Here is a 16,350-nt window from a genome sequence, read left to right on the forward strand (position 1 = left end):
CATTTAACCATCTTACTGGTATTTTTCCCATCTGCTTTAAGTTCTAAATTTAAACAGTTAAACTACTGATACTGAATTCAGAATGTCAGTTCACAAAATACTGATTTTAACAGGGTCAGAGTCTGCTCACTGATGAAAATACTTAAAATGAAGGTAGTAATACAGAATCTGTGCCCATCCAACATGGGAATATCTGGTCCCCAACATCTGAAGTTTGATCCAAAAGCCACTGAAGTATGGTAAAATTACTGGTTGCTGTTTCCCCATTGTGCTTATGTAAACCTGGAGAAGCTCTGATGGCATTACTTTGAGAATGTAATGAAGTAGATCTGGCCCTTGCTGACTGCTCAAATTTTTTTGAAGGGGGAATATTAATTTCAGGGAGCCTGAATGTGTACCAAACAATGCTAAAAGCTCTAATTTTCCTTTTTGCCCTCTTTTTTTTTTTTTCTCCCCTCTAGAGGCTATTCTTAGTTGCAAGCACAAATTTTCAAAAGGGATGAGCTTAAGAATAGAATGGAAGAAAATCCAGTCTCAAGGAGTCTCATTTGTCTACTACAATGGTGAATTTACAGGTACGGTACTCCAAACTTAGATTGATGGTTTAACGTGTCATTCTCTAGAATAGATATTGACTCTTTCTTCGGGGAGTATGTTAGGAAAATTACTGAAAGAGAGTGACTCTCTTGACTCTCTATACTGAACAGTTGTCCTTTTGAGGAAAAGAATGCTTCCCCAAGGGGAAAAAAAGGCATTTTTTAATAAAATCGATTAGTTATCTTTTTAATGAAGTTAAATATAATAAAACCCAAGACTAAGAAAAATGGCATTATGCCTTCCTTGAAATTTTTTGAAAATGAAATTACGTTCAAATATAAGCTCCCCAAAACTAGAGCAAGTTCTGCACTCCCAGCCTACAAAGAGGCTTCAGAAGCCTCCTGTAGAGCTGGAGGCTTAGATATGAATAATGCAGCAATTTTTATATACATAAAATATAAACTCAGCTGTGTTTTTTAAATTATTTGTGTTCTTTTCAGAAATGGAAATTCTGTTTATATGTTCTTATAAGGTCTTACCTCAGCTTTATGTATTGAAGAAAATATGTGTTTCTGGTACCTTATACACATTAAAGAAAGTTGAGAAGTGAAAGAAGAGCACAAAAATTTTTTTGGTTTGTAGAGCTTGCAAGATGTGCTGGTCTTTTTGATGGACTTGTTTTTTTTCTGCATATATTTAATTTAGAGAGACACTGTAACTCCTGGTTCTGTGTGTGCAAGTAACTTAAATTTCATGAGAAGCTGTAGAATGAACAAAACGTCATTGTAAGAAGTCTGATGGCAATATCTATGCTAAATCCATCAAGTTTTTCTTGCCAAATTAAAACATCAAATACTTTTGCTGTGGTATCGTTCAGAATTCTTTCTGTAAGGGAACTAAGTTAGTGATTGCCATCCTTCCAGTGGAAAATGATGTCTTCTTTTTATCACCTGACTACTGCTACGCATGTTTTCTTGAAGAGTCTGCAGGAAAAAAAAGCATTCCATCTTCCAGCTAGAAAATGTATGATACATGTAGAGTTTTGAACTGAGGTTTTTTTGACTAAATAGACAAGTTGTGGAGGGTGCTTACTGTCTTGGGAGGGGGATTACATACTGCTCCTTGGTGATAGATAACTAACATTGCAATAGTTCATAAATTGTACGTGGTTTCAGAGCAAGACAATGAGATGTAGATATTTGCTATAAGCAAAGAGCAGAAACCTCTCCATCTGTTCTCCCTTAAAGGTGACCTTCGAGGCCGAGCAGAGATGCTGAATACAGGAATCCGTATTAGAAATGTCACTAGAAAGGATTCTGGGACCTACCGCTGTGAAATCAGTGCAAGGAGTGAAGAGGGGCAACGCCTGGGAGAGGCTACTATTACTCTCACAGTATTGGGTACAAACAAACTTTATTGCTTGAGCTTGTGTAAAGAAATTGAATGATGGCAAGGGGTGTTAAAGGTAGGGTTGTCCATATAGTGCGTGGCTGCTGGCTTTTTCATCTTTGGGTTTATAAATACATGTGCACACACGCATTCTAGAACCTATTTCATGAAAACTTTGCAAAAGGCACGCTTGCATTAGAAAGGAACATGACTAGTTTTCTTTTTTTATTGACATAAATGTGTAGTTCAGTTCTCAAAACTTAGCAAGTATAGTCGTTTATGTGATGGTGCAAGTTCCGTGTCTACTACCACTGAAGTGACTGAGAATCTAAAAACTCAGTGGCTGAGAATCTGGATAAGCTGATCGTTGTGTTTGGCACTGGAAAGTCAGCATCTGTCAACACTTATCAAGTATTCCAAAGTGGCAGTTCATTCCAATATGCTACAGTCTCCTCCTGGTTTTGGAAGGAGAAACTGCTGCAGTGTATGTGCAATGCCAGCCAGCGAGCTTGCAATCTGTGGACTTTATTTATGAGAGAGATGATGTTGGGTTGGGGGGGGTGGTTGTTCTTTGTGGTTTTTTGTTTGTGTTCTTTCCCAGTTGGGGAAAGGAGGGAAAAGTGAATACTGAGCACGTTCTTCTTACATTGTTTCTGGCATTTTTCCCAATGGATGAGTGTTAGAGGTTGGTAGTTTTCTTCTTTTCTCCATATAGAGAGAAAAGAAAATATTTGCTTTTGTAGTTTCTACACTGTTTTTTTCTATACAAAAATAATTGATCTTGTAAAATTATAAATAAAGTCTCTAAGTTCTTCATAAAGGATGATAAATTAATGAACTTCTGATTAGCTCCAACAATGCGGTAATGCCACTTTTTCCTTCTTTCTTCCGCGCTCTCAACAGATTTCCTCTTTTAAATGTGGCTTCCTAATGTAAAGTTGAAAGCTTAGAGCCCAAAGCAGAGAGTGTGTATGTGTGTTGCTCACCAACCTTTTTGAACATCAATGGGAATTAGTTAGTATTTAACTTGATTTTTTTTTATTTTTTCTTTAAAAGCAGTGAAGAAAAAAATATGAATACCAGTTAGTGTCACTCATGCTTTTAATGTACCATGAGTGCCTCTTCGCCCTTAGTTTTCTTCTATGTAGCTTCAAGTTACCGACAAAAACATTAAGTTTCTTTTCTGTTCGCATAGAATAACTGGAAGAGATGTTCATCTTCATGGCAGATGGAATGATCAGTTCTCCTGCATCTGTATGTGGGAATGTTTGTTTTTAATTTAAACTGAAATTTAGTAGCCAATTGTTTTTGGTCCTCAACCTGTGATTCACACAGCGTCTGTGATGATGGCCAGTCTTGGTAATTCTTTCTGACAACCATTTTTCAAAAAAAATTGACTTCTTTTAATACAAAATAACCTTTTTCCTCTTCATCACTTCTGTTTTTAAATACTGGAGAGGGGGGAATTTCTGGACTACAGATTCCCCGAGTTGTCCATCCTTTGTCTGAGAAAAAGAGGCCCCACATAAGAAATGGGGTGAAACTCTCTGGATTTGGGTAAGAGTGTACAGATTGGAGACAGGATGACACAGCATGTGGTGGGAAAGGCTGGGAGCAAGCCTCTTTCTTCCATTTTTAGCAACTCATAAATTTTACTGTGCTCTCCAGTAGCAGGACTCTGCCTTCAACCCCTTCTCCAGCACCTCTTTTCATTAACGTGGTAGTTGCTAAGCACGTACACAAGTGCTCACCTCCTCACCAGTGACTGTCAAACTGTTGTCAGATAGACAATACTGATAAGACTGTGTAACAAGTGCAATTTCATTGTCCAGTTGCTCCGACTGCTCCGGTATGTGAGGTACCCAGCTCCGCAATGACGGGAACAGTAGTGGAACTGAGCTGTAAGGAGACTGAGGGATCTCCTCCGTCTGAGTACCAGTGGTACAGGAATGGTGTTGCCTTACTGGAAAAGACAGGAGCAAGCAGTGCTAGAGCAGCGAACATAACTTACACCATGAATAAAAAGTCTGGCACTCTGGTAAGCGTAATAACCAGCTCTCTAATCGGCTAATAACTAGCTATCAGGACCACCCAATTTACTGTTTAGTACAATGATGCACAGGGGTCTTAATCCAAAAATGCACAAGGTCTTTGTTGGAGATGCCACAATAAGCGCTAACAAACCTATAAGGTGGTTTCTGCCTCAGACCAATGACAAGCTATCGCAAGTTGAGCAATACAGACAAATTGGGTGAGTTGCAAGGCTGCAGTAATGATAAATGAGCAGAATCTAGAAAATAAATTACAAATTTCACCTTGCCGGTTAGCTAACCAGTGCCAGGTGAGAATAATCTCTCAATATGTCAACAGAGTTGTATTTGGTAGCACCTTAAAATCTGAAATAGCTGCTTCACACCCTCCAGTGGGAGTGCAGCACCAAGTGCAGTCCAGAATCTGTGCAATCGAGTGACATTTACAGGTTCCAGTCCAATACTTGTGAAGTCAGTGGGAATGAGTCGGGGCTGTAAGCAACCTTAGTGTGTTTTTTGTTTTAGTTTTTTGTTTTGTGGTTTGGTTTCCCCCCACACCCCCTCAGAACTGGCCACCTCTTTCTCATCCCTCCCTCATTAGCTGATCCTTCTAAAAAAAATTGATACATACTACTTATGATGCATTGTCAGTGGAGAATTTTCAGAAGTAAAGAGCTGTTCTAGGGACAGCCCACTTTTGTGCATGATCAAACCTGGAAACTGAGATGTGACTAAGTATTCAGAGATGCTGTGGATCTTTCAGCACATTGTGGAAATTAGGTGGACTACTCAAAATTACCAATCATTTCTGAAAATCTTAGTTTTAAAGTATGGGATATATTAAGTGGGAAAAAAGTTAACAGGTCTAATGATTAAAAAACAATAATAATAATAAATACAGAGAAACACGGGAACTGACATGAGGTCAGTCTCTGTCTGTCTCTTGCTTCCTTAATTTCATTTTTACAGCAATAGTATTTGGTAAATAGTGCATTTTAGCATTAGAAAGTGACATTTCTTGGGAGGGTGGGGGGAAAGCCCAGAAAGTTTCCATGGGAAATATTTTTTTGTACTACATGATTTTCTTTTTTTTTGGGGGTGAAATGAGTAAAACTTTCTGATATCAGTGATTCTGAAATTAGAGCATGTCTAAAAAAGAACCGGTTTTGTTGGAAAGTACTGTGCCCCGAAAAAGAATCGCCTTGTAAATACACTCCATCTAGTTAAAGTGTGCATCTAAAAGACCCTCTTAGACCAGAAGCTGAATTTAAGGACCAGGGGATCTGACTAGGAGGATGAATAATGAGGTCAAACTGGACCAGAATTTCTCACTTTCTTTTGGAGTTTTTTTGTTTAAGAAAAACAACTAAACAAACCCTGTTGACATGTCAAAATTTCTATCCCACAGGAAGTTCTGATTTTTTTTTTTTCCATACTGATAATGGTTTTGGACTGTGTCTTAACAGCTGTTTAACACAGTTACGAAGAATGACACTGGAGAGTATTTGTGCGAAGCCTCCAATGGGGTTGGATTACCTCGGAAGTGCTCAGCGAAGCGAATGCAAGTTGGTATGTGTCAAAGCAAATAAGGGTGGAAAACAGTCTTGCAGTAGGAATGATTTCATTACGTGATGCAATTGAGAAGCTAAAACCAGATTGAATTGTATCTTTTTGTTTGATGGCATTTTGGGGGAGGAATATTATTATTGTTGTTGTTGTTATTATTATTGTTGTTGTTGTTATTATTGTTATTATTATTATTTCCTTATATGTAGTTGCTGTGGCTACTTAAAGCATTCCTTTCTTACAGCACAAACATGTCTCACTGCATTTCACAGAAAAGCAGCTAGTGTAGTACCTTAAAATTACTGCAGTAGCCAGCCTTTAGGTTGCTAAACACTAAACTTCACACAACGGCAGTATCCACAGGAGATCCTTAATATTTCAGAATGCTTTTGTGGAAGCTGTACAGCATAGCGTACCAATCCACTGGATTATTTTCTTTATGAAAAGTCTCCCTTTTGAGATGCATCCATGTGAGATCGTAATGTAACAGATCAGAAATTTGACTCATTTATCACTGAAGAAGTCAGTGTATCTTAAAAACAAATACAATAAAAAAAAATCATACTGCCTGTTTCTTTTCTACTTGCTCAGCGTAAGTGAAGTGTAATGTTGGTTAGCTACTAAAAAATTTAGCAAAGGTTGGAGGAGCAAAATCTATAATAACCCAAAATGTATGAATGTTTTTGGAAAAGGTAAAACTAGCTCTTGCAGATGTGATAGGAAAGCAGATGGTAAAAGAAACATTGAATATTTCTAAAAGATTCTAACAAATACTGCACAGAAGTTCATGTCCAAGTATTCCATAAAGCAGTTGTCTGGTACTTTCTTAGAACTTGGCTGAAAATCACTGTATCACAGTTTTAATGCATTCCTGGTTGATTATGAGCAAGTGTTCCACAAGCTACCATGACAGAATCTCTCTATTGTGGAAATACTTACCAAAGTCCTAAACTGCTGTCAACTAACGCACAAAAATTGGTAGGTTTGGGGGTAAAATTAATGTATGCTTAAAGTCAGGATCCAAATAAGTAATTGGACATATAACAAAAACTTACAAAAATGTTTCTGCTGCTTGATGTTTTTGTTTTTCCTAAAATGGATGACTGCCTGAAGCTCTTAGTGATTATATCAGGGAACGGGCATGCGTCATCAACTGCAAAATAAAAATGGCTAGATGTTTTGGTAGCCCAGTGTAGAGTTTAACTTTAGGCTAAATATTTGTTGGCCTTTATTGTGTTGAATTTTAAAAGCCTTGCTATTTAAAAATAAAAAAGCATTGAATTTACATTAACTTGCCTGAAGAGTTCTTCAGGACTGGGACTTGACACTGCCATCAGCTGTTTCATCTATTTTAGGCAAACTAACTATATGAAAACACTTGTTTTATGACTTGTGAAGATTTCAAGATATTTTCCCTTAGCGCCATATGGCTTGAATACTATTTATTAGGGGATAGGTATAACAAGGAGTATGTATCCCTTGACCCCTCTTATTCTTTCCTTACTTGTGACCCAAACTAAAGGAGTTGAAGTGTTATCAAGCGCTCCTGTTAATGTGGCTGTGATACAGTAATGCTTTTGGACTGCTTATCTACATCTATGTGTTACTAATTAACTTACGTAGCTTGGGCCAAAGACCACCTGTAGATACAAAAGGTGCCTGTATTAATTAGGGGGAAAAAATCCAGCCAATGGAAATTTTTACAACTTGTAACATTGGATTTATGTTTTATAATTACAGATGACCTTAATGTAAGTGGTATCATTGCTGCAGTAGTATTTGTGGCTCTGGTAATGGCGTTGTGTGGCCTTGGAGTATTTTATGCCCAAAAAAAGGGCTACTTTACAAGTAAGTAAAGTAAAATCAGTTCTTCCTGGTGCCAAAAAAAAAAAGAGCCTGTGCTTCTGCTGACTGTAACATGTCCTCCTTTTCATGAAGGCTCTAACTCCATGGTACTAAAGCTATTGTATGCAACTAAAGTTGCATTACAACAGCAACTTCATTGTGCAGACATTTTTATTCTGCCAACTTCTACTGAAAAAAGATGCTTTAAGAATAACATGGAGACGTTTGTGCAGTTGCATAAGGCTACCAAACGGCAGCCTAGGGAAAGCAACGAGGGAACCCCGGAACTAGAGCCTCTCTGCTCTAGTTTTGAGCAGGGATGGAGGAGAGGCAACATGAAAGCAAGCCGTGCAAGTTCCCTTGCTGTCTAAGGGGTCTGAGAGGCTGAGTTCTGATGAAGGGGAAACTAAATTACTGGCTCCCTCTAATGGGTCGTGGCGAAAGTGCTCGTGGAGAAACGTTGCTTGTTAAGGATTGCTGCAAAAACCCTCGACATCAAGCAACCGTCTCCGCAGCATTTGCATTAGTGCCCGTAGGGTTCAGCACAGCAAGAAGGGATGCCAAATGTTGGGGTCTGAGAAGGTCCGCTGCCTAAAAGGCTAACAGAGCTGCTGTTAGAATTCGTGGGCACTTGCAAGTTCATTTAATTTTGAAAGCACCTTGCTCTTTTTCTGTTTTAAACTCACTACACCAAAAAGAGAATTTGGTTCAGAAACTCCTAGAAACTGAAGAGCTGAGTAAGCTATGAATAACTATTTCAAAAATCAGGTAAACTGTTCTTGTGCTAATTTTTTTTTTCTTTTTCAGAGGAAAGCTCTTCCCAGTAAGTATCTTGATGCTATTAGTACACAAATCACTGCAAACTTCATTTACATTTCTGATTATTTAGTAACTGTGATTCTTGTTTAAGACCTTTCTTACATGATTCTTGTACAATGGCTTTTTCTTGAACACTGAAATAAACCTCATCCTACATACCACCTGGTTCTCTTATTAGAACCAGTGTGCTGGTCAGAAAATGAATTAAGCATTATGACTGCGACAAGTGTGCAGAGATGTGTCTTTTTACATAGTTATACAGCCCTAACTTGGCTACAGGCATGCATTTGTCTCCTTTTCAATCTGGACAAAAGATGCTCAGAACGAAATTGAACTGCCCTCATGTCCATGTCTACCGATTATTTCAGCAAATATTTTGTAAAAATATGATGGGTGGAGACTTTCTGAGAGTGTCTGGTCTACTCCTTTAATATGGATTTATTTCATGCACTTAGATTTCTTAGTAGCAAGTCAGAATTCCTCAAGCTATTTTAGTGCTCCCACACAAGGCTAAAATTGTGTGCTTTGTTGGAGGCTGCTCTCAATAATTTTTTATTCTCTTAAAAGTTTCTCTCAGCATTTCTAGGTAATAGCAGGTAGAAAAAAAAGTACTAAAGAGAAATACAAATATTGCTTTAAAATACTGTGGTGTTTGTACTGTCCATGAACTAGACAAAAAGTGTAGCTGGAAGCATTGAAAAGACAAGCTAGGGAAGGTAATTTGGTAGTGGTTCATGAGGTAATCATAGTTGTACAAAAGCATTCACCAGATTTGTTCTTTTTTTTCTAAGGGGAGGGGAGAAACTCTAGGAATTGCTAGAAATCGGGAAAAACATTCATAAATAAGGTTCTCAAAGGGTTAAAACTAACACCAGAAAAGTCACTATTTAACGTATGTTCCTTTCCTGTTAACAGGAAGACGACCAACTATCAATCTACAGGTGAAAAGGCAAGTATTTTCCATTCCGTAGTGCGTTTAAAGTTTTAGACATCTTCAAAATTCCTTACATCTGTAATGTTTTTGCACACCCCCCCAAACCTTACATGCCACCAGTACCTGGAGATACCTTCTCTCTGTTTGCATTTATAGCTCCCTATTAGTTTGTCTCAAGTACCATACAACTACAGCACCTTGCTCCATACTTTGCCATCTTTTTCTTTACCACAGTAACCAGACTTTTACCTGGTTGTCTTTTAATTACTTCTTCCTACACCTCTCTGTTCTATTAGCTTATTTCATTATTTCTCTCTCTGCTTTTCATGATTACTTGCCCTCCATCAGGTAAATGAGAAAGGTAACACCCTTACACTATTTGGCAATCTCATCTTCATGCTCCACTTAATGATGCCATTTCTTGTTTGTAAAGTCTTCCACTCCGTCTTGCTTGTGCATATTGGTTAACCAAGAACACTAACTCAGACATAGTCCAAGGCAGCTGCGAGACAAAGTTTGGGCCTTCATTCCTCTAAGATTAATGTGGGTCAAAAGGCTTGACTAAATATGGAAGCTCAACTTACTTTTTTCCGCTCCTTCCTCTGAGAGGGTCAAGGGCTTTAACTGCGTATACCTTGCTCCAGCTTTTCAGATTGGTGCAAAGAAAATGGAGCTCCAACTAAAGCTTCAACTAGGAGCAACTTAATTTCATTATCTGTAGTTTAAGACTACATTAGTAGCCTTAAAAGCTTGCTGAATGCCACCCATTTCTTTAATCAAAACAACAGAGCATACTGAACAGCATAAGCTTATTTCTTCACCTAGTGTGTATGTAAGAAACTTACTGAGGCCAGCTACCTGGTTGTTCTGAGGGGGAAGGAGCAAACTTTGAAGAGCTACGGTATCTGTTTATCAATATTAATGCACTTATGAATCAGATGCTCAGAGCTCTTTGATACTTGTATTTTTTAATAGGTTATTGCTTCTATTCTGTGTAGCAGTGCATTCTGTAGACCTCCCGTTCCAGAAAAACGTTAACTAACAGTGCTTCAGGCATGCTTCTTTTCAATCTCAATGCCTTACTTTCTTCTGAAATGTACACTAAACGTTAATCTGGTTAAAATGTCTGAACTATTACTTATGTAACATTGTTTGCTTCATTTAGGATTTCAAGCATACCAAGTCCTTTGTTATTTAGAAGATTTCAGCCTCTGTGAGGGACATCAAATGACTACTTGTTATACAAAAGTATCAAAGGGATCTTTTGACCTCTACTCTGTAAATATTGTTTCCATGTACTACACACTGAAAATAGAAACTGCTAATGTTTAGATCTAGTCAATCTACCTGTGATTGCTTTTTAAAAAAACAAACCCCAAAAAACCTCAAAGCTAGAACTAAATTGAATATACAAGTCAATTTGGGTGAAGACTTCTCATTTTGTTCAGGTATATATGCAGCAATACAGTATTCACTCTTACAGTTTGGAACAATCTATTCAAGTAAATTTCATAGATGTCCTTGCTACCACTACTTCTACTGCTTGTGTCTCCACCATTGTCAAGGGCTCAAATGCTCCTGCAATTCCAACTTATAAGTACCTTGATATTGTACTAATTAGATTTGCCAAAGCCATCTGTAAGTGCATTAAGTAGTCACGCAGACTTAAACTTGCTATCCTGACAGAATAAAGCTTCCTGGAAGCTTCAAGCAGTGTTTTATTGTCTAATATAAGATGCCTACAGCTTCTTTTCCACAAGGAAGTCTGTCTGTCTCTCTCTCAACTGCATATGTAATTTCATTCTGAAGAAAAATCATGCCAGTACAACTCTAGCTGTAGTATCTGGACCCTAACTGTTGAAGTGTCACAAATAAAGTTCCTCAGAACCTGAAGCGTTTGTGTCAATAGTTCAGTTACTGAAATCTAAATTTCACCTCATTAACAGGTTTCAGTTGCTTCTATAAGATTAACACTTTGTCAATGCTGTGTTCATTGATGCAGTATAAAATTAGTGTATTTGTGCCTATGCTTTTGGCTGTGCGGGTCTGTTGCTATCATAGGGCTTTGCTACAGATTTAGGGTTCATGGGGTTTTTTTCTGCAGAAGCTTTTTGGATGTGACAAACTCAGACAAACAAGTAGTTCCTTTTTGGCATATCATTATTGGTGTTACAACTCTCAACACTAAAATGTAGCTTGGCAAAGGAGTCTTGCAGTCAAGATTGAGAAACACTACTCTGATGCCTCAGTCACTTAAAGAGTTCATGATCATAACTAACTATGCTCACCATACAGTTAAGAATTTATTCACACTTCTGAAATCCAACTGAACCACTGCATTTATTAAATTACAACTGGTGCCATGTTCAGCAACTATTGATGTACACTGCTGTTTAGTGTACAGCCTGCAGAGATCACTTTGGAGTCTCCTCAAAGTTGGGCTCTAAAGGAAGAAGGGGAGAGAGAGAAAAAGTCACATTAGTCTCTCTTTATTCCAGCCTCAAACATCACAATTCATGTTATTCAAAGAAAACTAAACATTAAGTTGGCAAGCTCTTGTACACTGCAGACTGTACCACCACTTACTTTGTTTGTATTGGGGTACGATTGGATACAGGCAGCACTAAAGAATAAACTACACTGGAGACAGGTTTTTCTCCATGTCGACAGAGTTGCATGTAAGGTTTCAAACATTCTGCCAAAACAACTCTTAGCAACACCTGGGGTAGGGGAGAAGGCAGCAGAGGAACTGAAGAAGTCAACCAGAACACTACTGCACATGACACTAGTATTTCCAACATAGTTCTAACCTAAGAACAAGTAACCAAGCTCTTCTTTCCTCTTGATTAGTGTCTTATAGCTGATTAACAGAGTGGAGTGCACAATTTCAGTTCCACTCAGCAAAAGAGATTTTCCACATACAAACAATGAGGAAGGAGTTCTTGATTTCAAAGGTACAAACTTAGAAGGGTTAGGGATTGTGACAGGTTATTTTTAATGCCTGTTCCCCTTGCTACAAAGGGCCTGAGAGGTAAGGCTCAACTTCTAGTAATCTTCACCAGGCCAAAGAAAACTAGTATCTAGACACTTAGTATTGAAAACTTGTTGAAATTAGATTAAGGATAGACAACAGTGGTAAAAGAACACAGTCTCTCTTCCTCTTTGTTCTGTTCCTATGGTCACACAAATTTTGTTTCATTAAAAAAAAAATCCCAAACTTTAATGTGTATTGTTTCACATATTACATAGAAATAAAATTTAATATAAAGAAACCCCATCCCTAAAACTGCGGAGGAAAAAGTCACCACAGATCCTCCTCTACAGATGTTCTGGTTTATTAGCACCAATAACAATCTGACACCAAATTCTTCCTTAACCCAACTGAAATACCACCACAACCCAAGACATTTTAAGGTGTGTTCCTAGTCTAAACTAGAATTTCCAGTTAGTCAGATTAGAATTACAAGTCACTGACTATCATGGGTTGACTTTCGCTGGCTGCCAGATGCCCACCGAGCCTCACATTCTCCTGCTCTTTCCCTTCCTCCCTCCACAGGAGGGCTTTGAAAAGAGAGAGTGTTTTTCACCCTTTTTAAAATATGTTGTCAGAGGTGCCACCAGCATCACTGACTGGCTCAGCTGTGTCCTGCAGTGGGTCCATCTTGGAGATCACTGGATCCGGTTCTGTCTGATGTGTGGAGACCCCCCCGGCCTCTCCTCATAGAGGCCACCCATGCAGCCCTCTGCCACCAAAACCTTGCCATGTAAACCAGATTCACTGGCATGTTCAAAAGCTTGCTGAATCCCAGCTACCAGCTGCTTACAGCTTATGAGAAAGACCACTTACCCCACCCTCCCAACCTGACTTTAGCTAAAATTGCTTGTAAGCAATGAAGCCTTCAAGCTGCACTTATATAAGCAAGCAAAAGAAACAAAGCATAGAAATGAGACTGCCCATAAAAAAATTAAGTTGCCTTTATGCCCCAAGGCAGACAGAGTTTGTGCAGTTTCTTTGCATTCTTGATAAACCAATCATCATGAGCATTCTTCTTGTCATAATCAATCTGGGTAATACGAAAACATGCGAACACAAACTTACAGCAGTTAAACAGAAGTCATATCCAAATAACTGAAGAAAAAGGTTTAATATAATTTAGTCACAAAGTAATCATAAGTAAGAAAGTTAAGTTCTATGTTCATTTTCTGAAATCACCAACTTTCCAGATGAGCTTACAACATTTAGAAATTGCAGTTTGGATAACATAGACAACTGGTTTTCAAATTATCTTTGGAGGGATAAGGGGGGGGGGGAAAAAAAGTAACTGGCCTATTTCTATCTATATTTCTATTTGGGCTATTTCTTTAGGGTTTGTGAAGGGTAATTAAGATAGCCTGGTCTGACTGCAAGTTTGGTTAAGCATTAGTATAAGTAAGTCCACATCTTTATCTAAAAAAGGCAAATAATTTAAAAAAAGTCAGATGGAATAAGATGGAAACTGTGCAAAAGTAAGGGGATTCACTGAGGGAATCTTATATGAAATGAATGATCCAAACAAAAATTCAATGGGAATTAGTAAGAAAACCAGTTGGTGAACATGTTCTTATTTGCAATTAGAAGTTCAATAGGATTGTTAACTCACCCTCAAATTTAAATTCTGGAAACTTGGTTAGATCTCCCTCACCATATGCCCGTTGAAGTCTAGCAAGTGATTCATTCATGTCTTTCTGAAACTCAGGGCCTGCATCAACAGGCCCTCCAGCTTGCCTAGAAAACATTTCAAGTTGTGATTAACAGCTCAGTTCTGAAATTTCACGTGGAAGTTCTACATTTTCATGGCCATTTATGAATTAAAAAGCTATCTGACAACCAAAAGTCAAGATATGACACAGCTTAGGGCCTACTTACCTTACACATAAACAAGGTTTATCAGGGTAGAGTACAGGCTTTCTACTATGAATGATGAAAATGCAAGCTACAACGGTAGCCTTTTGAGACATAAAACTACACTGAGTATCCAGACCTTCAGGGCTCTTAGTTTCGTTTGTGCTAGGGGTGATTTTCTGAGAAAGTTGTGATTTGTACCTCTGCTATTTCTGAATTAGTGATCTTGGTTAATAAAGCTTAACTATTCTTGCAAAGAGAACATGATTTGAATATCGAACAAGGAAAAATTGAAGAGACAGGACACCGTGCATTCATGTAGATTCAGACAGGAAATTCTTGGGAGTACAAATATAAATTAAAATAGTAACTCTTTAGATTACCAGTGCTCAGTAGTACCAACACAGGTATTGCGTATGGTTGGTAAAGCCACTGAAAATATGCTTACACACAGAGGCTAGTTTGTAAGTGTGGAAACGTATGTCTTCCTCCAGAACTAAGAAGTGGCTTATTTCGTTTCGAAGAATAATTCCCAAGAATAAATTACACGGAATTACTCTAGTCTTAGTTTCCTGTTAAATAGTTCATTTAAACACTACAAGAATCTAAGACTCCATTTGAATTAACTACTTATTCCCTTAAGATGTGTAATGAACCAGTCTCACAGTTCGATTAATTCTCAGTTGCTCTTGGAGGCCATTTACAATCAGCTTCTGGAAATATGGCTGAAGAATATTTTTCTGTTTTCCCCAGACAAAAAAAAACCCAGTTTTTTTTTTTTTAGAGCACATACATGGGTAAAAATTAATATACTCATACATACATTTCCATAGTGTACAAAAACTTCATTGACTTCTCCCTAAGAAGAATGACATCAACTTTCCTTTTTCTTTTTTTTTTTTAAGGGGAAAAAAATGGATGTTTTCTGTCAGGTATGCAAGAACAAGCCTTCTCACTCATGACACTATCAATAAGTGTTGCTGGAAAGCAAGAACTCTCTTTCAGAGCACAATTAAACCCACTCAGGTTGTTTTTGTGAGCAAACCAGAAACTTGTTTCAGAATGGTCAATGCAATAATAAGGCAACTTTCTCCTGCACCAGAGCAAAAAAAATTTAATTTTCCATTTTCAACACTGCCAATGCCACCTTCTCAGTATATTCTTGAACTAGCATATACCACCAACAGGAGAAGAACTATCACCACATATCAGCCAATATGTCAGCAGTTTCAGGTGCTCTTTTAAAGCACAAGAGCTAGATTTGCTCTAAATTTAGCTTTAAACCTGGGAATACCTTCTGCTTAAACTGTCATTTTATACCAAAGAAGTGTGCCAGTGAAAGCTGCAAAGTATTATGCTTCCAGCACAAAAATAAAATCCCAAAAAACAACCCCAAACAATTGTGCCACCCTTCACGCATTTTTAAAGCTAAAATATTTACATAAAATATTTCTATCCAGCTTTATGTGGGCTCTCAGAAGTTTTTAAAGATAAATTTGACTGACGAGACTCTTCTTTCCAGTTTCCCTCCATCACTACCAGGCAGAGGTAAGATTAGCAGTGTAAGAATTAAAACAGTTAAAATGTCTTTGGAAAGAACTTGGTCTGCTCTCTGGTGACCTCAGCACTTACAGAATGTTGCCTGTTGACACCAAAGTGTACCTTAAATATTCAGACATCAAGCTACAGAGCTAACATGTTTTAAATTTTGTCAGAATCAACATTTTTTCCCACTTTTGCCATCAGCCTTAAAATAATTTCCATTACTTACTTGCTCTTTGTGTTGTATTCTCTGATCTTGTCCACGAAGAGCTTCTGAACTGGATCGAGCTCTTTTGTCTTATTAAAGACAATAGCTGAAAGCCCAATGTTTCTCCGCAAGTGGATGGAAACAGCAGAGCGAAAAAGGGAAGAAAGTCGCAGAATCTGATGCAGAATCATGATGCTACTGATATTTTAGCTAAAAAAAAAGCCGAAAAAGAAACACAGAATTAGCTAGCTCTTTCCACAATGCAAATGCACAAAGGAGCAAAATATTTAGTTCAGAAATGAGTTTCAGAAAGGAAATTTAAACCAGCATGCAATCTGGGGTGAAAACTCCGGCACCCCCGAGCCCACCGACGCCACGCCACCGCGGGCGCCCTCACACCCCCCGTTCAATGGCGCACCGCGACCCACTTGGCTCGGGCCACCCCCGAGACAAACGGGCAATCTCAGGTTTTGTTGTTTGGTTGTTGGGTTTTTTTAAAGGAAAAAGTGGCAATTTCAGAAACAGCCAAAGCCAGCAGCAGCACCGACCGCCGGACCCACCGCTCCCCCCGCCGGCTCTGTCTCCATCTCCCCCGGCC

General features: G+C 38.3%; 2 protein-coding genes across 2 annotated transcripts in view; one reads left to right on the forward strand and one right to left on the reverse strand.

Annotated features, from left to right (window-relative positions):
• JAM2 (junctional adhesion molecule 2) overlaps nucleotides 1–10,318 on the forward strand; it is a gene marked incomplete at both ends in the record, with an annotated part of 39,670 nt that extends 29,352 nt beyond the window's left edge. The window contains 7 exons of the mRNA XM_082014270.1: nucleotides 462–575; nucleotides 1,785–1,937; nucleotides 3,759–3,964; nucleotides 5,423–5,525; nucleotides 7,263–7,374; nucleotides 9,102–9,135; nucleotides 10,286–10,318. Coding sequence (XP_081870396.1) covers nucleotides 462–575; nucleotides 1,785–1,937; nucleotides 3,759–3,964; nucleotides 5,423–5,525; nucleotides 7,263–7,374; nucleotides 9,102–9,135; nucleotides 10,286–10,318 — 755 coding nt within the window. The remainder of the gene's footprint in view (nucleotides 1–461; nucleotides 576–1,784; nucleotides 1,938–3,758; nucleotides 3,965–5,422; nucleotides 5,526–7,262; nucleotides 7,375–9,101; nucleotides 9,136–10,285) is intronic.
• Nucleotides 10,319–11,437: 1,119 nt separating this feature from the next.
• On the reverse strand, nucleotides 11,438–15,969 carry ATP5PF (ATP synthase peripheral stalk subunit F6). Its single transcript, XM_082000585.1, has 3 exons — nucleotides 15,774–15,969; nucleotides 13,761–13,885; nucleotides 11,438–11,563 (listed from the first exon to the last, which is right to left on the reverse strand). The coding sequence occupies exons 1-3, from the start codon at nucleotides 15,941–15,943 to the stop codon at nucleotides 11,535–11,537; spliced, it is 324 nt and encodes a 107-aa protein (XP_081856711.1). The 5' UTR covers nucleotides 15,944–15,969; the 3' UTR covers nucleotides 11,438–11,534.
• Nucleotides 15,970–16,350: the final 381 nt, after the last annotated feature.

Source organism: Phaethon aethereus, assembly GCF_964289735.1.
Source record: "Phaethon aethereus genome assembly, chromosome: 1".
Lineage (NCBI taxonomy): Eukaryota > Metazoa > Chordata > Aves > Phaethontiformes > Phaethontidae > Phaethon > Phaethon aethereus.